Below are 27689 nucleotides of genomic sequence, written 5' to 3' on the forward strand. Positions count from 1 at the left end.
TTTAAACCTGATTTTCGTGTTCTCCGGGGTTGATTTATATTTAGAAAGTGTTGGAATTATTCAAATCGACGCAATAGTTCAAAAGATATTAACCAAAGACGTTTTCACAGAAATTGAGAAATATCTAAACATCTCACCAAGCCATTTAAAATAATATATGTTGACGGGTTCTGTTGCCATCTATAGTTCCTAGAAATAATATTTTTTGTTTAATTCTAAATATGTAACAAATTGAAGGTTAACATAAATATTTTCTGGCGTCGCCCCTGTTCGTTTCTCAAATGAGCACATGAAAACATTTATTATTTTAAATGGCTTGGTGAGATGTTTAGATATTTCTCAATTTCTGTGAAAAGGTCTTTGGTTAATATCTTTTGAACCAATGCGTCGATTTGAATAATTCCAACACTTTCTAAATATAAATCAACCCCGGAGAACACGAAAAGCTGGTTTAAAATGACCTGAGATCAAAATTAAAAAAGTTGACACCCCCTCTTTTAGGCCAAAATAGGCCAAATTATAAGTCTATACAGAAAATGATTTTGGCCAATTTGAAGCTAAACATTTTATTAATCTATTACCGATGTCCGCTTCGACTTGATGCAACTATACAAGAAATGACGGGCGAAAATGTTCGAAATCTCCCACGGGCAAAGACTTTTTGAACAGAGTGTACATACCTTTAGATATACAACAAAAGCAATTTATCTTATCTTGAACCCTTCAAAATAAGTTTCAAATGTTTAACAAATAATTTTCTAGTTTATTAAATAACAATTTAACCTAAAAATATGGCGAAACGATCGAAACGGTCTAGGTAAAAAAACATAAACTTTAGCAGGCGACACTTTAGACGAAACCGAAAACAAAAACGGCTATTACGGCCAACTAAAAAATGCCTCGGTTGGCAGTACTCCCAACAGTAAAAAGTGAAGCGGCGGATTTACGAAAACACCTATTCCTGATCACGATCAAATTTTAAATTAAAATACTAAAATATTTAATTAAATATAAGATTTATATAATTTATAAATATTTAATAAAATATAAGATTAATATAATTTATAAATATTTAATAAAATATAAGATTATTATAATTTATAAATATTTAATTAAATATAAGATTATGATAATTTATAAATATTTAATTAAATTTAAGATTAATATAATTTATAAATATTTAATTAAATATAAGATTAATATAATTTATAAATATTTAATTAAATATAAGATTAATATAATTTATAAATATTTAATTAAATATAAGATTAATATAATTTGTTCGCCAAAGCTGTTTTTTTTAGAAAAACATGGTCTACGCTTGACAAGCGTTGGTGGCTGAGTGTTTAGAGTAAATCCCGGCCGGCGCCTATAAATCGCAAATTGATACTAAGACGAATACCGTGAACAATTGGTGGAAACCCTGCCATTGGACGTTGAGAGGTTGCATAACACTTAGCACTCGGTCCGTCCCAAAAATCAATAAAAAGAAGTTGAAGAGAAAACGCCCTTACAAACACAACAAACACAAACACAAACAACAGACTCAACAAACACAAAATCAACAGTTTCAACACCCACAAACTTAACACCCACAACCGTCATAACACAAACTCAACATTCATACCTTACACATAAACATTACAATAACGAAATATCAATAGTCCCCTCGGAGAGGTAAAAATATTACGATAATGAAGAGATTGAAACTACTATCAAAATTCATAACGCAAAGTCGCAAAAATATTGCCGTTTCAAGAACCACAACGAGACTATAGAATAAGCTTAAAGGTGTAACTAACCAAAACACAAACATACAACCAGTACAAGATCTTTGACAATATTAGCGAACACCTTTATTTATTTATCAGTCATAAAATGGCGTATAGGAACCCACTTCCATGTGACGACAATCGAAATGAAAGAGAAAGCACAAAACATTTGGAAGATACTGATCTATTAGTAAAACTGACAACGGGTGACATGGTAGCAATTGCAGCTGAATATCACGTAAAAAGTTTCACTCTAGTTTATAATAGAGCCAGAGCCGTTAAAACACAAAAAAGGAACAAGAAGAAGATTTGTATTTCCCGAACTCGTTAGCTTCCCGGAGGATACGAGTGTAGAAAACTACGGCCCTCATAAATTTAAGCTTTGTAAGTTAGCAGAATTGTATGATTCACGAATGATTGAATTGGTAGCTGTAAATCCCAGAGAGTCCACGTAACAAGGTAAAAGGAGAGACTATGGCGCTCGTACTATGGGCCAAAATTTCGACGAGAGAGATCCAGAAAGAAGAAAGATATATTTTTCTGACGTTTAGTGACGTGCAAACTAAGTCGCTGATGACATCGACAGTGAAGTTCTTTGTTTGACTCGTACGTAAAAAATAATACAGGGTTTATTATTTATAAATGGTTATCCATTCAACGGTTCATTCGCACCTAAATGCGAAAGCGTTCCGAATGTATTTATAGCCCTTGTCAATATGATCCTCTTAGCAACTTTAAAGATATATTTTAGAAAACCAGCTTTAATTTAAATAACATGCGGCAAACATATATCTATTTCTTTTTTAAATAACCTGAATAATACACGGTTCTTTAGGTAAAAGTTTTTACCTCTCCGAGGGGACAAAGACAATCATCGTGTCTGTGTGTGTGTGTGTGTGTGTGTGTGTGTGCGTGTGTGTCTGTGTGCGAACGCGTTACCGGTGGCAAAGTCCAATAGTCGTGAAATTGTAGTTAAAGGTTGGCCAAACCATCGTCTGACGGTGAGCGTTAACGGGTAAAGTTGCGGTTGCGTACGGTGCGGTTTAGTAGTTTTTTTCGTTTACGCTCGCCGTCGTTTCGGCTCAGTTGTAATTGGAATTAGTTGCAATGTTTATGTGTAGTATAGGAATGTTGAGTTTGTTTGTTATGGCGGTGGTGAGTGCTGAGTTTGTGTAATGGCGAACGCGTTACCGGTGGCAAAGTCCAATAGTCGTGAAATTGTAGTTAAAGGTTGGCCAAACCATCGTCTGACGGTGAGCGTTAACGGGTAAAGTTGCGGTTGCGTACGGTGCGGTTTAGTAGTTTTTTTCGTTTACGCTCGCCGTCGTTTCGGCTCAGTTGTAATTGGAATTAGTTGCAATGTTTATGTGTAGTATAGGAATGTTGAGTTTGTTTGTTATGGCGGTGGTGAGTGCTGAGTTTGTGTAATGGCGGTTGTGAGTGTTGAATTTGCATATGCGTCTTTGCTCTCCAACTTCTTCTTACTGACTTTTGGGACGAACCGAGTGTTGAGGGTTACGATAAACGTCTCAACGTCCAAATGGCAGGGTTTCCACCAATTGTTTACGGTATTCGTCTTTGTATCAATTTGCGATCGCATCAGGCGGGATTTGAACCCGAGACCTCCTGTTTGACAGGCGGACGTTCTACCACAGAACCACCGACAATAAGACCCTCAGCTTTATCGGAAGCGTTAATTGCAAATTAACAGAGTATTAAATTTTGGTAATTACTAAATAGAACGAAATTTCGTGTTCCATTTAAATTATTGCATCGAAGTAATTCTAATGTAGCGTATTCTCTGTTGATTAAAAACGAAAGCGCCGCCCAGGTTCCGAACCCAAGCCCTCCTGCGTGACAGGCGATTGTTCTACCACAGAACCACCGATACATGTTACTCTTCTTTGAAAATTATAATCTCAGCTTTTCGGAAGAGTATATTAATTGTTTTTAAAGTCTACATTGTTTACGTATGAAATTTTAAAGGTGAAATCTTGTTTCGGATACGCTTTTTTGTTGTGTTTTTTAACTGATCCCGATTACGTTCTTTTTGTCTAATCTTTGGTATTGTTGGTTTTTTCTGTCTTATATTTTTATCTACTATTTGTTAAGTGTATTTCCTTTTTCCCGCAAAATCGTCCAGTCTTAGAGGAACCTTTCAGAGCATAAGTCATGCCCAAAAGCTTATCCGGTTTCATTATAATAACGTGAAAAATCGTATTTGTGAATGGTAAGGTGTTGCGCTTCTTGATATTATATTTTCTATTGCTTGATTTTTAAATATTTGAACTAATTTATTGCTTCACTGCGTTATAATATTTTTCTGTGAATTATTTTGATTCTGAAGTCTGATTGCTTGACTGTGTTATAATATTTTTCTATGAGTTTTGTTTCTGAAGTCTGATTGATTGGGTTGTTATTGTGTATTTTTTCATTCGTTATTTTTATTTTTTGATACTCTAATATTTTTAACTGGATATAGTATAACGTTAATTCTGCGTATTTCGAATGTGCGTGATGTGGAGGGTATTTTTACGTTTTATTAGGATCAGTTTTTTTAATTTGAAATATCTTTCGTTTTATTTGTATTTTATTTCTTTTTTTCAGTCGTATATTTTTATCGAGTTGTATACATTGTGCGCTTACACTTATGTTGGTCTGGTTTTTAACTGGGTCGTCATTACTTCGTAATTTATTTTAAACGTTTTCTCGACTGATTAAGATGTTTAATTTGAAATAAAATGAGCGTTAAAGATGCGGCAAGTATTTCGTAAGCGAGAAAAATACAAATACCCTCTGTAGATATTTCTTTCATTAAAATTGGCTTCGTATTATATTAACTGATAAACTTGTACCGTAAATAGGGTTAAATTCAATTGTGCATTGTTTTAGTACGTCTAACTCGCTGTTGTAACTACTTAATTTATAATATTCTGAATAAATAACTCGGAATTGCGGAGATATATCTTTAAAAGTCATCTCGAAAAATTAATACCGCTAGGGACAATTCTTCCGAGGAGAGGTATATTTTGGCTTGCCAACTTGTTAACCTTTATTTAAAGTTATCTTTCTGGAGGGGATATAATAAACAACGCTTCGATACCCATAAGTACTTTCGGGTGTATTTTGTAATAATCTGTTTAGTTAACATTAAGCCATCATAAAAAGTATCTTCACAACTATTACAGAAACATTTCACAAACATTGAAATGTGCTTTTTAACGAATTCGTTTCTAAAGTTACGTTAGATCAAGAACAAAACTCTCTTCGAATAAAAATATTTCACTATATTAGAGTAACATTTTAGCATATGCAATCATAATAAAATATTTATTGAGAGATGTCGTTTAAATTGCATACTAATGCGATATTGATATCTTCTTCATTATTGTTTATCGAGATGGCAGTGTGTTTGTTTTACGGCTGCCTTTTATTTGCGTCCACGACTTAAGTACTTTGTGAGCTTTTTGTAGGTGATATCTTTTTGCATTTTGCCTAACATTCGTCTTTAATGGTTTGTTATTGCAATGGAACGATGCCAACTTGAAATATAATTAGGGGAATGGTTTTTGAATACACGAAAATGCTTATATTACCATAACCAACAAAATGTTAGGTTCGTCGTTGACCAACGATAGTTCTATTTCTGTGTACTTAGTATCTTGCTAGTATTGGTGCGTTTTTCAAATTTTAAAAGCTCAGTATAATCTTTTAGACACTTGTGTATTTTAACTCTATTTAAATTTAATAGTAAAACCTTTTGAAAAAGAATTAGGAATTAATCATAAGTGATATTTAAGCCTTTTTCTGGTCGTATTCAAAGTCAGTTGCCGATAAAAAAATAAATTATTTTCTTCTAGTTTTATGGTCATATGTGCGAATTTCAAACGGTTGAACCCCTATAATTGAACCACCTTCTATTTGTAAATTTGTATAGGGACGATCTTGCACAGAAAATTGACAAAACAAAGTTTTAAATATTGTACAATAAAAAGAGTTTGATTTAAAAACACTCCGACCATAGTCGTCAGCTGAGAAGAAAAAATACTATATTTTATTTTCAAAACTAGGTTTAATTATTATTTAATAGCTATGTGATGCATATTCACTGATAAGGCGTAAGGACAGAACCGCATAAGCCTCATACGTACATTGAACTATCGCTGGTTCAGATTTAAAGGTAACGTGGAACAACTTGGAGGGAATTTTACGACTTTTTTCATACTATTAATTCCATTTTTCACATTGTTTTAGTCATTTTTATCATTCTACCTACATCTAGGTTAATTTCCAATCAAACAACAAGTATGACTCAGCGAATTAAAATGTATAACCGATCTGAAAATCTAGATACCAACATATTTCACAACCACGGTATATTGAAAATCTCCTTTCCTTATGTGAGTACCTTCGCGAACAGTATTATTATTTTTATTATATTATTATATTATTTGAGATTATATTTGAAATGATATATGACTTGGCCCTAGGGTGATGCCTTGGGTATTACCCTAGCTGATTATTATTCTATCTTACGAGAGAAGTGTCTATCTAAGCTATTAAAATGAAAAATGTACATCCTCCGGCGCGATGCAAATTCCGTTGGGCGCTAACTTCCCATCAAAACGCAAATGTTGTCATATCATCACGGCTTAAATTTCAAATCTCACTTGAAGTTCTGCGTGTAATTTCACGATGAGATAATATTGGAAAATATTTGTGACGGTCTTAGCCTCTTTTTTCTTCCTAAAGTAGTTTAGGAAGATGAATACTTCTGTCGAAAGATTAATATTCTATTATTTCGCTTCTGCTTTTATGAAGAGAGGGCGTCAAAGGGAAACGAAAAATTTTAACCAAATATTTTCAATTTAATACAGACCAATAAATTTTCGAGCCTGAATCAGACCTCCGCTCCCATCTAGTTCAGATTCCTCCCAAACAAAGTTACGGCTTTTACTTTTTCGCTTAGTTTAATATTATCTAAGACTACGAATGTGGTTTACATTAACACTTACTATAAATCCACGGAGCTTGCTTAACCGTTCAGTAGATGGACTTAAGCCCCATTTTCATGCTCGCTGGTAGCGGATAAAAATCGTCAAAATTCGCTTCCGCCACTCGCAAGCGTGAAAATAAAGCTAAAATATCTGTTTGAAACAAATCGACGCGGAAAGTGGAAAAAGTGTATAGCTGAAGTGGATTTTGTCGATTTTTACCCGCTACCAGCGAGCATGAAAATGGGGCTTACGACTATGATGATTTTTTTAAGTGTAAAATATTTAAATAAGGGCACAACGAAAAATTTTAATATTAATATAACTAATTTACTTAATATATATATATATTACTTAATTGCTAAGCTGAATAGGGTAGCGTAATATTTTAGTACGTTAAAACACGTGGGGGAGTGCGTCTTGGTTTTTAGAACTTATGCTATAGACTGGACTGCTACAAATCCTATACAACGAAAATAACGTTTTAACATTTGCTTGTAAGGTAGTGCCTTTTCAAAGCGAATATTAAGCGAAAGTTCCTTGTTTGTTTGTTATCAATTACCTAAGTTAGGTTTTTAAAAACTAACCGATAGACGATTTTCCGAAAATTCAATTAAGGGTCATTTAAATCCAAGCCGTAGGTTCTGTTATGTGTTGTACTTTGACATATAGTATTAAAACTTTGAATATTTGATAAAAAACATGTTTTTGGGAATTCTTAGGGTTACTGGGGTTGTTCAATTATTTCAGTTGGGCCTTATTTTTTCCTTACAACTAACTCTATTCATTATAAATTATTAGGTTGTTGATGCCACAACTTGTGTATTTAATCGGAAATACAACGTCTTTGGCTACTTATCCGATAATTTATTGAAGTACGTTTTTGAAAATCTTCAAAAAATCGAGTAAGACTTCTACACGTAGAGAAATATTAACGATGGTTCTTAAAGGATTTTGTTTTCTCTTCCACCATTCAGTGTTGTAGTTATAGATTTTAATGATGTAAAAACACTACTTGAAAATATGAATTTTATCTTGCCAGGGAGACCAGATTGGATAATAACTAAAGCATTGGAGAATGAAGTAAAGTTTTATTATTTAAAATCCTCATTTCTTTCTGAGATGCCGCTGTTGCATGTTTATCTACTGAGTGAGGGAAACCAGTGGAATCTGGCAAAAAGCGCGTACATAATGTATTTTAATGATTGGATACTAGATTATCATATTTTACTTAAAACTACTTATTTATAAAAGATTTTAATTTTCTAAAATTAAGGAAAATGTTTTATTATAAAGTCTTAATTATAATACATTTTATTATTAATAAATCTTACCTTGCTATAATTTAGTTGTTCAAATTTGATAAACGTTTCGTAATTTCTGCTATTTTTTTCTTGAACAAGTGCTTTAAAAGAGTTAAATAGATCGTTATATAAAGTAAATTTTGACATACGCTAATGTTTCATAATGTTTGATTACAATTTCGTTAGATTTAACGAGAGCAATTAAGACTTAGAATTCCACCAGCTAGAATAAGTTTTTATTTAATCTCACTTGTTCTTTAAATATCCTTTTGCGCAAAACGTTACAGGAAGATGGCTGTCTGCATAGTCCAAGTGCATTGCAGCCTTCAAACTTCCAATTAAGACCCAAGTGAACCGAAAAATTTGGAAATCCGCTTCTGAGCACGTTGTACTTTTATTGTTTAGATAACTGACGTTTTATTGAGTCCAATGTCAAATTGGGGAAGGCCGGATTCAATTTGTCTCTCAAAAAACTTTGAAACAACTGTGGAAAAAATACTGACTTACAGAAGTAATAGAATCGATGGGATGAATCAATACAACATCGGAGGGCTCAATACTTTTGTGTGGATTACGACTTGCTTATGTCTTCTGGGGGTCTCTCTGTTGTCGTTTCTCTTCAGAGACATGCACTACAGAAGCAAAACCTTTCGATACCTCTCCGAATACGTCTGGTTTTACATTACGGAAGTTCTCCAGAATTGTTGAGTAAAATTAGTAGATATAGAGCCCTACATGTAGTTAAAAAAGTCTTCGTCTAGATTTTTAACATGCATGATAAAATAAGCACGGCCACTACATGTATTACGTTTAAGTCTAACACCAATAAGCATTTATGGAAACCAACGGTCACCAGCTGATTCCGGGGTCAACATTTAGCAATTGCTTATGATTTGGTATTGCGAAAAGAAAATAACTTTCTTATGACTTAGTCATAAAACAGATGAGCTTTGGGCCATACAAAAATATATTTAAAAAAAAAAGAAATATTGGAATTTTTAAAGTAGGAATAATTGCCGAAGCAACTAAAACCATTTTAGTGAAAAAACGAAAACGGTAGAAGGCTTACGAATTTTAAACCTTCACCAAATTAATTTAGACCTCCACGCAAAAAGGGTGTTTTTCCTGAGCTACCTTTGAGAGATTCAAGCGTTCAGGGAACATCTGCGTATTTAAGAGCCTCCCTGCTGTTATGAGACATACCCAAATATTCTGCGAAAAGCTAATTAAAAAACCATACTCTTTGTCACCACCCTCCTACGCATTGTAACCCGGCCACCCGAATTAATGGCTTCAAAAGTCGCTTGATGACTTGTAGGCCTAAGGTGGTGCCTTGGGTATTAGCCTAGCTGATTATTACTATTATTATTATAAAATTTTCATACAATTTCAGCTTTGGAAGTAAAAATTATAAGGATGCCAACAAGGATTCTGTTATCATCATGGCTAATTGCGTCTTTCATTTTGATGAAAGCATACTCTGGGAACTTGCAAAGCGATCTCACGGTTTCACGTTCGTCGTTTATAAATACTATTGAGGATTTACTAAAAGAAACGAAATTAACTCCAGTTGTCATTATCCCTACTGCCTTCTTCTCGAGAGTTATGGCTGATGTAAGAACCAAGTAAATTTTAAACGTATGAAAACTTTCTCAAACGAAAGTGGCGCATCAAATTTGATTTCAAAATTTAATTAAAAAAAGTGCAGATCTTAAATCGGCTTTTTTCAAGAATTAAATTCCAAATTTGCTATCTATTTATAACGTATGCAATTTATTAAAATTCTGATTGAATAAAAAATATCCGATGAAATACTAATTCCAGTTAGATTCTAATTGGATCCATCCAAAGGTTAGCGCTTTTACTGAAAATTTAACTCAACAAGATTAAAAAAAATACTTTTATTCAAATGTAAACTACCTAGAAATTAAAATTGAGAAGTATGAATTTGGTGTCGATGACGGTTTGGTAAAATGTTTTTATTAATTTGGTCAAATTAGAATTAAATAAACGTTGCGAAGTATATTAGCTTTATAGCCTAATACCTGTATCAATTTAGTTGAAATAGAATGCAATTATTTTTCAATTCTGAGTTTGAGTATTTATGTTTGTTCAAAATTAACTATTCCAAAGTTAATAGTTATTTTTTTATAAAGTTTTTAAAGAGAACCCTTACGCCAAATATACGAGCAAAATTATCCTTGAGTTAAGTCATAACATCTCCTTAACTATAAAATAAAGTCGATTCTGTGGTAGGTTACTCCAGGATCTTACTACTACAAATTAATGGGCAAAATGGACAGCGATGGAGAATTTGTGGAAGATTTTGAATACGTCAAAGAAGATTTCTTTTTGGGAAAGACAGCTGTATTTATGAACACTGGTGCTCTTTTGGACAGGCTAGCCCTTGCTTCGCACCGCTTCAAGGATAATCGAAAAACATTTTACATAAGCGAAGTGGGATATGAACGGACAACAACTCACTTATATCTAAGCAGAGAGATATCTCTGGATATTTTGGAAAACATAAATCTCAGGTGCTAAATTTTTTCCATGATTATCTTTTAAAACTAATTCGATTCTTTGTTATGGGTTTAAAAGAGTTGAAATATTTGTGATATCGGATTTGTGATTGAATCAAGCAGTAAAGGAAAGATTGACATCATGAGTCGTTTAACGAATCGTTTAAGCTAACAGTTTCTTTATCTCTCTTACACAGAGTGCTTGTAATCAAAAACTCTTTTCAGAAAATGCATTTAAATTATTTTTCAGTATTTAACGTAAATGTGGCATAATGGAACTAAATCTAAACCCCGTCTTATTGGACTTGTATGAATATGAATTACTGTATTTATTTCTTAAAAATATAAATATATAATAATTAAAAAATACGCTTCTTACTTTATAACTTTCAGAAAACCTAACAATTTGAAACCACTTAAAAAACTTTTTTTGTTCACCGGTAGAAGTTGGACCATTGGTGTCCAAATTTAATTCACCAGTAGAAGTTGGCCCATTGGTGTTCAAATTTAATTCACCAGTAGAAGTTGGACCATTGGTGTACAAATTTAATTCACCGGTAGAAGTTGAAACATTGGTGTCCAAATTTAATTCACTAATTTGAAGGTTGACATCACCATAAGGTGAAGAATTTCGGTGCAGTAAAATCAGATGTAGGAAATGATACATTGAATATTAATATCGTAGAAAATTAATACAATTTTAAATGGTAACACGTAAAATAAAGTGAGCCACGTCAGTCAGTACAAAATGTTCGTTGGACAGACTAACGTGTTACTCTTCATCTCTCAATGAAAGATTAGCCATTTTGCCAAAAAAGTAAATTCAGGTTTTTGCGAATGCTAGAAAACTTTTGTTTCGACAATTTTGGGTTCCAAAGACCAAGGGAGGTTCTTCAAACAGTGATAACATTTTAAGATTTTCCGTAATTTTGATGTGACAGAATTCTCCAACAAAAAAAACATATAACCTGGATGTTAATTTTTTTTAAAGTAACCTATCTGATATAATTAATGTTATTATTGCAACTCCAATTTTTATAGGATCTTATCGTTTGTGGAAACGGAGCAGTCCAAACCGAAATACACCCTTAACACCTGGAAGATCAGAGAAGGATTGCAGTCCGCAACGGGCAATATCAAAGAAGCTGAAGCCATGACTTTCGGATTTCTCGAACCAATTTTTAAAATTCTCGTATTTGGATATGTAGTGGGATGCATCACATTTGTTTTGGAACGCTTTTCGGACGATATGAAAGAATGCTCATCGAATCGACGATTTCCATATTATTGCTAGTAATTCAAATCACCTCCAATATAGATATCTCGCAAAATTTTATTAAAAAGTGTTCGCGAAATATTTAAGCAAATTTCCACATATTCATATATCATAAATAAATTTAAATGAAGTTCACGCTGATAAATGATAATAATAAATTACACGTGTATGAAAAAAATAACCAATGACATACTGATTTTAGGACAGAAAACGTAAAGCTCTTCATTTTTAAAAATTTCAGTAACTGCATGAAGATAGTGAAAAAAATTATATTTCTAATTCTCGCGAAGTAAGGACTGCAAGACTATAAATAGAGATGTTCCGAAAAAGAATGACCAAGCAATCAAATTTTGGGTTTTATATAAATTTAATTTCACAAACAAGTTGAACATTTCGAAAATTTATTGTCATAAATTTCGTGTACAAAAACAGAAATATTCATATTGAAAGAATAACTTTATTAAGGAAGCCATTTAAATTACATTTGGAACCTTCCGTACAAGTAAGAAATTTCCTAAATCTTTAGAAGGTCAAATTATCTATAAGGTTTAACAAGGTACTGAAGACTATTTAGCGAAAAAAACCACTAGCTAGCATTTTGGAAAATATTTAAATTTAAGCGCGTAACGTGAAAAAGGTGACTTTGTTCTGACCTACACTGCAAATAAATCGTTCACCTTAAGATCACTATTGTACACATTGGTAGCACATACATGTGATCTGTATATGTTCTACAAAGTGATCCCATGTGTGCTTTTACGATCTCTGAGTGTTCACTCTTTTGAAAATATCGCTTATAAGTGATCTCGTTTCACCTATCAGTGATCTTAAAGTGATCAGGGTGCCCTTAAAGAACGCATAACACATTTAGAACACTAGTATCAATGGTTTGGTACACTAAATTATCACTTTGAGGACACCACGTTGTAAAATTTGGTACACCACATAATCTCTTTTCGAACACTTTAAATTTATAGTGCCAATTGGTACACTAAGCGTAACATCAAATTGTTTATATATATCCTCTTAGCAGACGCTAAAGCTTGAGCGTCGCTGCGCCACCTAGTCTAATTTCGGTAGCGAATTGAAATTTCATAATTTTGTTTTATCCCCATTAGCTACTGAAAACTTTAGTTATGTCCCCATTCGGCGGCCATCCACGACATGTAGAGGATACAAATACGTAATGAAGTCAAAGCTACGAGAACAGGGGGCTTAACAGACGTTTGATACACGGTGATCTCACTTAGCAGAAGCTAAGCAAAAGCTTCTGCGTCGCTGGCGCCACCTAGGTTCGTTTCAGTATGGCTAACACACTTGTTTTCAAACACGGACAGTAGGCGCCGACTCTTATTCCTGTTTTTCTACGCACGGCGTCTATAGGCCCCGTGCATGAAAAGAGAAGATACAAGTAAATTCAAAATCGTCTGCTTAACGTTTAATTTATCCAAGGACTATAGTGTAAACTTAATAAAGCAGACGAAAATGAGAGCCACATGTGGTATTTTTCCTCATTGCGGATAGCTTTAATGCTGCCATATATCTAATCTACGCCAAGGGCCTATTGCCTTACCCATATCGGTAAAACCAAGATTTTTTAACGCATGGGATCTAAACTATTTTTTTTAGATATATCTGTAGTAGCAGAAAAAGATACTTATATCATTCACGTTAATAAATTGCAAACAAAAATAATGCCGTTTAATATTAGAGCACTAAATGATCACCTGCGCAACAAAATTGGCTCACCTGTTCACTTAAAGAAATAAGGGAACACTACTGTTTAAGTGTTCTACTGTGTTTCCGGTGTGTTCTATAATTGAACAAGTGAGCCAATTTTGTTGCGCAGGTGATCTTTTAGTGCTCTATTTTGAACTGTTTTTGAAACACTTTCAGAATGCCAAAAAAAAACTCAAGATCACTCAGGAACACTAAAAACACACCAAAAAACACTTAAACAGTAGTGTTTTCTTATGTGTTTCCTAAGTGTGCTTTAAGTGAGCAAGTGAGCCAATTTTGTTGCGCTGGTGATCTTTTAGTGATCCACCTGTACACACTTTTGAATTGCTTAAAGAACGTATTATTCACGCTTGTAGATCACTATAGTACACTAGTTACACACACACGAGGTACTATGTTCCGAATGTGATCTCTTGGTGTATTGTGATCCGATTTTGTTGCGCACTTTTAGCGTGCTTATAGTGATTTACTAGTGAACCTTTTTTTTGCAGTGTAGAAGGCCTATTGGCCAAAGTAACGTTCTTAATATTCATTAAAATTAGCAACTATCAACAGACTTAGGGTTTAAATGGCTTACCCTGTTATTATTTTGTAACATTTTCTGCTGCTGGATGGAGAAAGAACTCCTTCAGCTTCGCGCTGTATTGATAGATTTCTAAAATAAATAATTTCTAATTAGAGGCGTGTAAGATCCTGCACGCTTTGAAACATCGTTTTAACGAATTCATATCTCGGCCATTAAATGAGAATTTTAAAAAAATACAAAAGTTACGGACTTAGAAGTGTTGAAACTGTAATAAATAATATATACACATAATATATAACCTGATATACGTATCAAGAACGAAGCCGACGATAACTGATGACTGTGGCTGAATATAGCCACAGGAGGTATGATAGCATATGGAAATTTGTTTTTTGACTTAAATCTGAAAATGTTGCAAGAATTTAATTCTTAGTTGATTTAAATATGTATTTTTAGTTTAGCCCGACACATTAAATAACTTTTGTGTGTTTTTTTGTTTTCGAGCTTCTGAGACACCACTTATTTACCCCAAACTTTTAATTTCGAAGAAGTCGTAGAAAATTTGTAACATAAAGGAGACGAAATGAAGTTAGATTGTACTAATTCTTTAAAGGGAATAGAACCTCATGTTTTTGTTTGTGGATTACCAAAGCTTACTTTGTCGGGCTTACTAGGATGTATAAAAGGAATAAAATTGAGAGCCAATTTTGTTCTTTTTGTAGTCTAGGAGGTCTTTGGTTAAATATGACTAGGGTGCTGTAAGTTATTCGAAGATAAAAATATAAGTTAATTATGGAGCCTAGCAATATTAAGAAAATTAGTAGGTATCTAGTAATTAGTAGGGATTGAACTAGGATTTTTGGGAGAAATCCAATTATAGGGGGTGTCCCCCCAAACTTAATATCAATAATATAGGGGTAGTCTGGACCCCTTAAATATAAATATAGTTTTGTTAAGTGAACTATTATTGTGCTTATTTAAAAGATTTGATAAAATAGCTAAGGTAATTGTGTAGACTAGAAAATAGATTATAAAGACTTTTAAGTTAAGTTTTAGTGCTACTAGGAGCCAAGCTAAATGGGAGATAGACGAAAACCCTAGAATTTTTTGTAGAAGTTTGATAATTAAGACTCCAAAAATTAATGATAACACAATATAAAATAAAAGATTTATTTTTGATATTGTTAAGGTGACTAGTAGTAAAGGGGATAATTTTTGTCATGTTAGGATAATAAATGAGTTTAGTCAACTTATACTCTCTAAGAGTGTAGGGACCCAAAAATGTAGGGATGCTGCTCCAACTTTCGTTATTAACGCTAAGAGTGTAAGAGATGAAAATTAAAAAAATTATTTATATTTGTACAGATCGGATAATAAGTATAGAAGAAGCATGGAAGAAGTAGAGAAGGAACGGCGGCCAGAATAGGAAAGCCTGTACCGAAAATATTGTTGTCTTCCCTCATTTCAACCCCCTTTTGGTCAGGGCACTCAGTCCTTAATGTGCATTATTCGACGCGCACTACGTCACGAGGCGGAGTCTAGTCAGCTGTAAACATTACAATATATCTTCCGCGTGTTTGTGTTGAGCTTCACAAGGCGCAAAGGCCTAATTTATTTACATTTTTAAAAATATCTTTAAGTTTAGCTTATGAATAATTATATATATTTATATATATATATATATATAATATATAATAACCATTTTAATTAAAAGTTAAATCAGCAATTTAATTTGCCTTAACCTACCTAAGCCTTACACATGAAAAAATATCCGTTAAAATTTTAAAAACAATTACAGTAGATGACCAAACAAATAAGTTGTACCAAGGAGGATAGCTATCCTACTTGGTTGTACTAAAGAGCATTGAATACGGACATTCAGACCAATAACATAAGGTAGGATGCGCGTGAGGGTTGCGCAAACTAAACTTGATGCCGGGTAAAAGTATGGGGGGAATGAACAAAAAGGGGAATTTCTAAAGCTTTTTGCGACAGGTTTTTTAACATGACGCCGCCGTTCCTTCTCTACTTCTTCCATGGAAGAAGCAACCCCTTGCACAAAGAAATATTTTATAGCAGCTTCTGAGCTACTAATATTTACTTTATTAATGATTAAGGGGATAAGGCCTATCAAGTTTATTTCGAGGCCAAATCAGGACGTAGCTCTTAGGGAGATTATTGGTCCTTATAAAACTATTATTAGGAAAATTAGGTTGGCAGGTTTTATGATTATAAAAGGAGTGATTCTCATCGTTAGGTTATTAGCCTAAAAGCTTAGTTAGCTTACTTTTAAGTTTTGATGTTGTTGCACAGTGCTCTTTGAAGGCACAGGAGATAATTGTTTTATTAAACTTAATTTTTCCTTTTTTCTTTTCTAAAAACACTTGTATTTGAAAAAAGCACAATATTTACAGATATTACCAGGGACTGACTGAAAGGCCTGAGAGTCAATGGCCGTGAACTTTTAAGAGGGGGCTCCGAATATTGAATCTGGCTGTTTTCAAGATTAGATACTGCTTATTTGACACTCCAAAGGGGCCCCCTATGACTGGGGCCAATTTGGAACTCGTCAGTACCATACGGTTTTAAGTTAGCATTTACTATCATGAATTTTTTTTAATAATTAGATTAGACTGCTTTATAAACTTAAATAGCTGCGGCTATTTTAAATCTAATATTTATTAAATGAGAGCAAAATAAAGCCAACCCATCCTCGGCGCCAAACGAATAGAACACTGATGCTATGGCGTAGTAGCGCGTTTTATAAAGCTGGCACTTTTTTTGCATTTACTTTTCTTTTGTATTTTATCGCAAAGATTACAGTCTGCTCTCGTATTCAAAAAAGTTCCGACAAATTAAAATTAAATTATTTATTCCAAAAAAATAAAGTCAACCCCTTCTTTAGGAGCGAAGGTAGCAATTTTTTTTTAGAAGCACGTTATGAGCGATTGTAACGGGTGGGACAATTCAGTCCGCTCGTCCATTTGATTAATCAGGGGTGAGATATGTGTTACGGCCACGCCAACGGGAGGATACTTGGGGATAGGGTTGGGACACCAATTATTTATTTCTATACTAATTGAACATCAATTAATTATTTGGGCCAATGTGAAGAATTGAACATCAATTAACTATTTTAGTTTTCCGCGTATTTGGACAATACTTGATGCGTTATGGCTAGGTACTGTCCTCTAGGTCGCGTTATAAACGGCCCAACGTGATAGCAAGAATGGGGTTGGGGTGGCGCCGCGCGCCCCCAGCGCTCGAGTGAAGTGAGTGCGTGGCGCCGTCAGGCGCCAATATTCTGTTTTCGATTGCACAAGTTGAGATTGTAGTCTTTAATTTAGTGATGGATGGCGCTCTGAGTCGGGTTTACCCGGCTGCGAGTGCTGTTCAGGCCTTTGCGGATGATCTACAGGCGATGGTCTGGAGTTCTTCAAGACGTGGTCTTGAGGTCCTCGGTAACGAAGTTCTGGATACTCTCAATAGTTGGAGCACAATTTAAAAGTTGAAGTTTTGTGCAAAGAAGACCGTTGCTATCACTTTTGCTAAGACAAAGGTGATGGAGCGGCTTCCAATTTTTTCTCTCAACAACGAGAGAATCCTTAATGTCAAGACTGTTAAGATCTTGGGCGTTACCTTGGACCAAACTTTATGTTTCTTGCCTCACTTAGAGGAGGTTAAGAACAGGGTTACTCGTCTTGTTCAGTCCATTGCCTGCTTTGCAAAGGTCGAGTGGGGTCTTGATTATAGAGCCTTGAGAGTGGTATATAAAGGCTGTATTGAGCGTATTGTCACCTACGGTGCTGGCGCATGGTGGCGTGAGGCGGAGAATTCTTTAATGGTTCGAAAGCTCAGGTCTATCCAACGAACAGCAGCTCTAAGAGTCTGCTGTGCTTATCGTACTATCTCTACCGATGCGTTATTGGTAATTACCAACTTAACCCCAATAGAGTACATTGTAAGTGAGGAAGCAACCATTTTTAGGTCATTTTACCAACAGATGGGCGCTAAACACTGCGATTACAATGTTGTAGGTGGAAATTTTCTTTACCCGAGTGACCCTTGGATCCGCCATCCTGCCTCTCGTGTAGAGATTTCTCGTGGAGACGCTCTTCCCATTAATGCAGGACTTGAGATCTTTTCCGACGGTTCGCTGTCGGAAAATGCCGCAGCTGCGGCATTCGTAGTCTATTACCAAGGTTTGGAACTGGTGTCAAAGACTTTTCGTCTAGACACCTGTTATAAACCTAGTATTTTTTATATTGAGATTTACTCCATATTGGAGTGCATTAAGTGGTTCACTAGGGAGCGACCCCACGATGAAGAGGTAACTATCGTTTCTGATAGTCTATCTTCTCTACGGGCCATTGGAAATTCTTCCAACCCTAATGGTATGTGTGCAAACATAAGGGATTTGATTCTTAATCATGGCGCCAAAATCACCCTTAATTGGGTTAAAGCACACAGTGGTATTTTGGGTAACGAGAGAGCGGATGCGTTGGCCAAGGGCGCATTATTAAATCAGGTGGTCCACTCTATTAAACCCGAAAAGGGTAGTATTAAAAGTATTTTGAGGGGCATTACCAAGAGGTATTGGCAGAGAAGTTGGAGCGACAGCACAAAGGGCATTGTTACTAGGAATTTTATTCCTAGAGTGGGTGACAATGGTGTCAACCCTAACCACTTCTCAACGCAGATTCTTAGTGGTCACGGGAAATTCCCTAGTTACTTGCATGGTTTAGGTCATGTGCTCAGTCCTGCTTGTGTCTGTGGGTCAGAGACCGGTGATTCTGAGCACTACTTAGCTAATTTTCCTCTTACACTCCATCTGGTCCCTAGAGCCAACTTCGGAGATATGAATCTCACAGACAAGATGATTGTTTTCGAGAAAGTCATGCGCTTTATAATCAGTCACTTCGGGGACTTATGTCCAGGTTGATGACTGGTTTTTTATTGTCTTTTAATTCTACACTTCCGTTTTACTTTATTTTACCTTCCTGCCCTGTATTGGGCTTTTATAAGTGTTGTCCAGGCTTGCCCTGTTTAGGTTTTATCTTTATTAAAAAAGAAAATTAGTGGGACTTATGCACTCATTTCACCATTCCTTACAAATTAATTTGTAAATTTAGTGGTACCCCCCGTAGTGCCTAGCGGGACGGGGGTATACAAATCAAGAAATAAATGTAGTCGATAAGATTCCAGCCGTCAGGCGCCAATATTCTGTTTTCGATTGCACAAGTTGAGATTATAGTCGAAAAGATGCCAGCCGTCAGGCGCCAATATTCTGTTTTCGATTGCACAAGTTGAGATGGTAGTCGATAAGATGCCAGCCGTCAGGCGCCAATATTCTGTTTTCGATTGCACAAGTTGAGATTGTAGTCGATAAGATGCCAGCCGTCAGGCGCCAATATTCTGTTTTCGATTGCACAAGTTGAGATTGCAGTCGATAAGATGCCAGATTTCGGAGTTTTTGCTAGCTGTAAGTTACTTTTTTCCTAATTATGACGGAAGACGACAGTGATTCTTCGGGACGACGAATTTCGGGAATATATTGAAGAGGGCGATGTCATTAATTCTTTTGAAATCCACGATATGTGTCAGTATAATAGGAAAATTCGGGATTGGCTAACGGAGAAGAAGCTTTTGGCGGATTCACAGCAATGCCCAAGATGCGGTGAATACATGATGCTAGTTCAGAAAGGCAGCGCAACGGACGGTTTTCTTTGGCGGTGTTGGAAAAAGAGGAAAATTCCTAAAATTGTTACTAAGAAATGTGACACCGAAGTGGCTGTAAGACCAAAATCTTTTTTCTCTCGCTCTAAACTGACTTTTCGGGAAATATTGCTCAAGGTTTACTTTTATGTGTATAACATTCATCCGCAATCGTTTGTTGCTCGGGAACTTTATATTTCGCTAAAACCCTAGTTGATTGGAGAATGTCTTGCCGGGAAGTAGCGTATAACGCTGTTATTGTGAAAAGTCAAGTGATTAGTGGTTTGGGTAAAACCGTTGAAATTGACGAGTCAAAGTTTGGGAAGCGCAAATTCCACAGATGAAAGAGAGTGGAAGGACAGTGGGTTTTGCGTAGTATTGAGCGGGAGTCCAGCAAAAGTTCATGGTTCCGGTTCCAAAAAGGATTCGGCGACGTTGCTTCCGATTATAGAATCTTGGGTATTGCCTGGCACGACGATCCTTACGGATTGTTGGAAGGCATTTCAAGGATCCGGACACAGGCGTCCACACCAATAAGGTTGAAGGTGCCTGGGCGCACGCTAAAACCGCAATTCTAAGAGGTGGCCGCAAAAAATCTTGGTATTCAGGTTACTTGGCCATGTATATGTTCCGAGTCTTGGCGAAAAGGAAGGGCAAGAACGTATTTCTCGCTTTTTTGAAGGAATGTGCCGAGTTGTATGACCCCGTGCAACACGACGTTCCGGAAAATGAGGGAGAAGAGCCTCGACCTGGTCCAAGTACTGCGTAGTCGACGTTTTCTCAATTTGTCACTGTTGTGCATTAATTCTTTGGCCAAAAATGATCGTCCAATAAAAAATTTACTTTCTTCCCCTCGCAAATGCTTTGAAATTGTACATTTTCCACACGCGTTTACTTCACTGATAACCATTTGCGGAAATTTAAAACAATTCCAGCTAAATGTCGAAAACGAAGTTCTTTGAGGTACAATTACATATTCAGTTAACACCCAAATCCCTTATTTGTAAGAGTTAAGAATAGTCTACACACTTATTTCTACGTCATGTAACCTACTACCACTACAAATTTATTTTCCAGCATTACTCTTTAGTTCACCCCAAACATAAATTTTTATTTCACGTGTCCTTTGGTTACATACTATCATATGTAACTTATTTATTCATAAGTGTGCCAGAAAGGACATTTTTACAATGAGACCGTGTTGCAACGATATTACGTAATTGACGTCATTTCCCAGTCGATGACGGTTTTATCGTCATTAAAAGTAGTTCTGGCGGGGAGGGAAGGAAGTTAAAACCAGTTTTACGCGACGTTGGTGCTGTATTTTCTTTGGTGGCTGTGAAACAAGGTCCCATTTAAATGTTTAATACAGAGATGTTAAACAGAGGCACACTTATGAGTAACTATGTTACATATGATACTATTAAACTAAAACATTTACGCTAGTAATAACAATACTGTACTTATTTACTACCATTTCACTAGTATTATTATCTATACACTCTTCTTAGAAACGTTTACAAATTATGACTAAAAGGAACAAATACAATTTGTATAAATTGGTTGTGATACCGGCTTGCAGGTTGCTGTGAATAGCTCAAACAAACTTAACACATTAGAAGTATTGTGTGTATTCTGACCGTCGTACGTCTTGTCTCATTACCCTCCCCGTAGACTGTAATGTAATGGTGGTCGATTGCGAAGGCGCGTTGAAGTCTATCACAAATTAATTTATTTTTATATCAAAGGAATTTTAAAAATATAATAGACTAGTTATTGCTGAATGCAGCTGATACGTTTCTGTACTTATTACAAAATACGAGGCGAGGCAACTACAAAGCCGTTTTCGTTTCTCTATCTCTGATCCCTGCTGCCTGCTGCAGAAAATCTTGGTGTGCGCGGTGCAGTGGGGCCAGATCTTTTGAAAATTATTAATTATTTCCAATTTTATAACGCGAGTACGGTGCACCCAACAGCCTAGAAATCGTAGCACTACCAAAATAAAAATCTACATGTAGTTCGAATTTATCTCAAAACGCAATTATTATACTTTAATAATGGAAATTAATTCGGCGGCGAAATAAAACGTTTTGGCGGCGGCGTTTTGGCGTTATCTAAATAATCGGCGGCGGCGGCGTTCGATCGGCGGTGCTATCCTTTAACTAGTTTTTCAGATTTTGCAGTGAGTTTATTTATACGAATCTTATTTTCACGAATGTTCTTCCATTTACGTATGTGCGTTTGGCGTGAAATAAGATAACCAAATTTCCTCGTTTTGTATACGCTAATAAAGAGAATTGCCATAGAATTATTTAAAAAACAATAGCAAGGAAGTCTGGTTCTATTTAAGAGATGAGTCTTTCAGGTAAACACGATTTCCAAAATTTCATATCGTTTCCTATAGTTATAATTTCATCGTAATGTATAAGTGGTTAGAAGAATAAGTAATATTTTGAATTTCACACTGCGTGATGCTGAGCGTCAAAACAGAACTCTGTCGATTTTCCTTCCGGTGAAGACGCGACTTAACTATTATTGTTCTCGATAAAAATTCCTTTAAAATGGTTATGCGTAAAAGCCGACTAAATGAAAGAAATCAAAAATTTATTATTACTATTGTCCACATTCTACAATCGCTGAAGGAATAAGAATCGAAAGTTTATTTACAGTTCAAAAACGAATAGCGCGAAACGAACGCGATGTCCCGTAAAAACCTCTTTCGGTATATTCTATTATCTTCACTAAGTTTGTTGCATTGTCAATGTGACGATTACGAGGTTCAAACCAAGTACGGTTGGATCAAAGGACGTCGATCCGTAGCTCCAAACGGAAAAGATGTCGTCGAGTTTCTGGGTGTTCCTTTCGCGAAACCGCCCTTGGCCGAACTACGATTTAAGTTCCCACTACCGCCAGAACCGTGGGATGGTATCAAAGACGCAACGGCGTTACCTAATACTTGCATGCAAAAGACGGTGAACCTGATCAGAAAATTGAGTGGCGTCAGACCCTACGTGAAGAAAACGAAAATAAGCGAAGACTGTTTGTATTTGAATATGTGGATTCCAATTAGTCTGAATTTGGAATCGGAGAAAGCCTCGAAACTCCCAGTGATGATTTATTTTTACGGAGGCGCTTTTTTCTTGGGTACCATTTCGGCGGATGGCTACGACGGAGGAGTCCTCGCCACCGAAGAGAACGTCATTGTGGTCACGGTCAACTATAGAATAGCCTCGCTGGGGTTTTTGTCGCTGGACGATAATGAGATTCCCGGGAACGCCGGGCTAGCGGATCAGCAAATGGCCATGCGATGGGTTCACGAGAACGTGGACAATTTCGGCGGTGATCCTGAGAGAGTTACCATATACGGACAAAGTGCCGGGGCTGCGTCGATTAACTTCCACTTGGTGGTGCCATCAAGTTGGGATTACTTTCAAGGTACGAACCGAATTACTACACTTTAAATTAAACGCGGATTTCATTTAAGCAAAAATGCCATGACGGCAAGCGTCGAAGCTAAATATATCTGTTTGGCCTATTACGAATTTTTAATTTATTTATGAACCAGGAAATGCAAGTTTTTGAGTCAATAAAATGCTATATAAATATATTAAACATTTACAAATTGTTATATTTTGCATTGGCTGTAACAAATAAAAAAATTCTTAAGACGTTCAATAGATTATTCTTTGTAATTTTAAAGATATTTTATAGAAAATATTATTAGGGTGATTAGGGTTTAGCCTTAGATATCCCCAGTTAAGTCTGCAGAAAATCTAAATTGGTCTTTGTTAGGCCAGTCTCTAACAACACAGTAGAATTCTCTAAAGATTTCTCAAGTTACTTATATACGCAAAATCTATATAATAGAAAAAGTAAAACCTTTTTTAGCAGTTATTTATAGACAGCGTTTAGAATCGTTATCACTTAACGTTTTGTCTATAGAACTATACATCGAAAACTCTAAAGGCTAAAAAATGCCATCAGCCCTAGCCTCTTATGAAACTGATAACAGAAATGTAAAATTCGTTGATTCACCTTGAATATGGAAGCTCAAACTCTCTTTAAATATTTTGCGTAATTTCTACAGAAATATTTTACCTGGTAACCTTATTGGTGAGGGTTTTTTTGCAGGAGCAATTCTACAGAGCGGATTTTTGAACTTCCATTGGGCATTCGCAGTGAAAGAAGTGAATAACGAACAGGCTTTGAAGTTGACTGAAAACCTTGGGTGCAAGAAGGATACTGTGATAGACACAATCAAATGTCTTCAGAATGTCAAAGCAGAAGATATTCTCGACAACGAGCCTGTAGTCGATTACAAATATGCCATCTTCCTCCCTGTCGTGGACGGCACATTGTTGTTTGACAACCCCTTTGAATTGTACCGACAGGGCAAAGTGAAAAGGTGCAACCTGATCGCCGGAGTCGTCAAAGACGAAGCGTCCATCTTCCTGCCCATCACCCTTCCGTTTCAAGTACCCTTGTTCGTTGAGTATCCCAAACCAAAATACTCCTCCATTCAAAGCATGTTAGATTTGGACTTTAACCTTGGAGAACAGCCCATTTTACTGAAAACGGTTGAATATCTGTACACGGGTATGGTAGTCAATGATGATTCTGACTACGTCATGAAAAGATTAATTGAAATTCTCGGTGACAGATATTTTTTTTGCCCCATGAAACGGTTTTTAGAGCCCTACAAGACCATGGTTAATGACGACAAAGTAAAAGTGTACACTTATCTTTACAACTACAAGTTATCTTGGCTACCTTGGCGGAACTGGACCGGGGTGAATCATGGAGCGGAAGTGGCCGCGATGTTTGGACACGCGCTCAATACTGTTCGTAATCAATGGTTCCATGAAAATGGTACCGTGCTACCCCAAGATGTAACCTTCACCAAGAGAGTTATGCACTACGTGGCTAATTTTGCTCGGACGGGGTAAGGAGTTTTTTATGATGAAAGAAATGTAAATCTGTACTTTAAATTATAGACTCAGTATCCCTAATAACTATTTATCTAAGTTACAATTTTTTTAGGCTGCCACCGTTTAAAATCACCTTTCTTGATATGGCGCGCTATCCATTGTCATTTAATCGAGGACTATAAATTATCGAATGTTAAGAGCTAAGGGTATGCTAAATGAGTATGTGAAATTACCATGTCAATTGTCGTTTATTAAACACTTAAACAACTTCAATCAACATCCTCAAATAAAGTAGTAATTCACTGACAATATCAACCTACATGCATTTTCATTCCGAACCCTTATTAAAATAAACCACGACACTACAACTATACACAAAATCATTAAAACGATACTAGTAAAAACTGGTAAAAAATATTTGCCAAGTCAGCCATGTAAAATTTTTAATTGTACTTATCACAATTGTTGTTACCGACCACCGATGCGCCACCTTCGGAAATGGAATTTGAAGAGTTCAGTACAGTTGACCACAAAGGAAGACTAGACTATTGAAGATAGTAGCGACGAACGAAAGTTCCGGCAACGAAATAGCTGGTATTCGTGAGATTTTCGGTTTCCCTCTCCCTTAAAAACTTGTTGAGGTTAACGGTAATGGTGAGTGTAGGGAGCTGTTGGCTCGCGTGGCACGAAGGGCTTGCCACCACAATCCCACGGATTGTAACCCAGCCACCTGGTTAAAGGCATAAAAAGTCGCTCGAAAACTTGGGCCTAACATAGTGCCTTGGGTATATCGACTGTTTTAAATTTAGATCCAACTGAGAACTCTTTTAATCGTACATTTTACCCAAAGGTCCAAGACCTAATCCAGGGTTTTGAGGTTGAGGAAAAAAGTTGAGATTCCAACCTCTGGATCAATAGAAAATAATTAATGATTCCATTCTCCACTGAGTTCCCAGGGCTTGATGTCAAGGCTCATCTGGGAATTTATAGAACTCAAATCAAAAATGGCTAGTAGTTACAGTACAATTATTTGTGATTCACAACTGATACGAAGAAATTTTTAAAGCTATTTGGATGATGGCTTTATGGCTTATTTATCATGGCTTGGCAATAACACCAATCACTGACCCACCAAAATACACTAACAAATTATATAATAGTAAAGTTAAGTAAAAATAGTCCCCTAAAAATCATAGCATACATTTTAAGAGGGGCGGAGCTTATTCTTCGAGCACGATGGGGATTGGGTGCAACAATAAAAATAACATCAACATAGTAATTATCCCTAAGTATAATTAACTTTAATCTTGCTTTTACTTCAAGTGATTCACCAAAATATATTATTTTTTTGAAGGAACCCAAATATATCACCTTCCGGAGACATCGAAAGCATTCAGTGGCCGGAGCATACACCGGTAAACGGAGAATACTTAGTCTTGGCGCCAAACAGTACTCAAATCGGCTGGAACTTCCGAGGCAAATTTTGTGAATTCATGAATAAAAGAATTCCACAACTTATGGATGAAATCAACCTCATGTATATATTGAATAATTGAGGCACAAATTCAAATTAACTATTTTTATATACCTTACACTTAATTCAATTAAACACAATATGTTGAGAAAAGAATTTAACTGTGGTTCGTCAAATTCAAACAATTGTATCCAAGAATATGAATATAACTTCAAATTGACGGTTTCTAAAGCTGTAAATATAAAGATTAACGACTTTGCTTTGCTAGATCTTGGCCAATACAGTAATGTTCTAAAAAACAGTTATATATACAGGGTTGACAAATATTTGTATAACTAGTTGGTATATATAAAAAAACCTGAATTACCGAAATTTTTAAATTTGGAAATAAAATCAATCATTATAATTTTAATTTTCAATGGATGACTTGAGCCGTAATTGGTGCCTTGCGTATAAGCCTAGCTGATTATTATCGTGGACCTAGAGTGTAAGGAATTGCCTACAATGCCTAGCCTATTATTAAAAAAACAATTACCTCAAATTCCATACGAACGTTAGAAATTAGCTTAAAACATTTTGGGCGCCCATTTCCCATCATTATAAAATGTGCACACAATCAATTAATAGCAACCTTGACACAATGATTTAAGACTAAATAAAGTTAATGCAAAAATTCAGACTAGTTAAGAATTTCCGAAGTGAAATTTTTATGTTACTAGACTATAAATAAAACCATTCTAAGTGATAACTTACATTTGCTAAAAGCTACGATTTGTGACAAACTAGATTCCGTTTGAATAAAAGTAATCAGCTAGTCTAACACCCAAGGCACGACTTTAAGCCAAAATAAAAAGCTACTTTTAGTTGCTTTAATTAAGGTGGCCGGGTTGCAATTCGTAGGGGGTGGTGGTAAGCCCTTCATGCCGTGCACCCAAACCGCTCCTAACACTAACAAGGAAAAATACTGTTAAATGGTTTGGAAAAGTTGTTCAAATTAAGAAATGACCCAGACTAACATAAGAACATTTGAGGATTCTCATTTAAAATTTTACACATATCTCGATTTAATCATTGATCAAGTTCTTAGCTTGGAATCTAAAAGGATTTAAACTAGTGTGAGTGGAAATCAAAATTAATATTGTTACAAAAAATTAAACAACAGTTACTTTTGGGATCAAATATCATTTCCATTAATAATAATTTTCAAAATCTTCATAATGTTACTTGAAAAGCAATTTTTAGCATCGTACGAAGTGTGGAACTTGGAAAATACCGAAATAACAGGTTATTCATAAAAAATATTTGATATAAAATAATTTAATGTATAATGAACGAAAACCAAAACACAGACAATAGCGTAAACATCAATTATTTATTGGAAACTATAATCGGACTCTTGTTGGTTAAAAAACTTATAATATTCGCGCTTGATGAAAAT

At 35.4% G+C, this 27689-nt stretch overlaps 2 protein-coding genes across 2 annotated transcripts; both read left to right on the forward strand.

Annotated features, from left to right (window-relative positions):
* Positions 1 to 17696: 17696 nt before the first annotated feature.
* On the forward strand, positions 17697 to 19076 carry LOC149944427 (uncharacterized). The gene has a single exon (XM_090176352.1). It carries the CDS (start codon positions 17697 to 17699, stop codon positions 19074 to 19076), a length of 1380 nt encoding a protein of 459 aa, XP_090032478.1.
* Positions 19077 to 22548: 3472 nt separating this feature from the next.
* LOC149944428 (acetylcholinesterase-like) lies at positions 22549 to 24795 on the forward strand. The gene is made up of 2 exons (XM_090176354.1): positions 22549 to 23284; positions 23981 to 24795. The coding sequence occupies exons 1-2, from the start codon at positions 22549 to 22551 to the stop codon at positions 24793 to 24795; spliced, it is 1551 nt and encodes a 516-aa protein (XP_090032480.1).
* The last annotated feature ends 2894 nt before the right edge of the window (positions 24796 to 27689 follow it).

This window comes from Leiobunum rupestre, chromosome 5 (assembly GCF_980474605.1).
Source record: "Leiobunum rupestre chromosome 5, qqLeiRupe1.1.hap1, whole genome shotgun sequence".
Taxonomy (NCBI): Eukaryota; Metazoa; Arthropoda; class Arachnida; order Opiliones; family Sclerosomatidae; genus Leiobunum; species Leiobunum rupestre.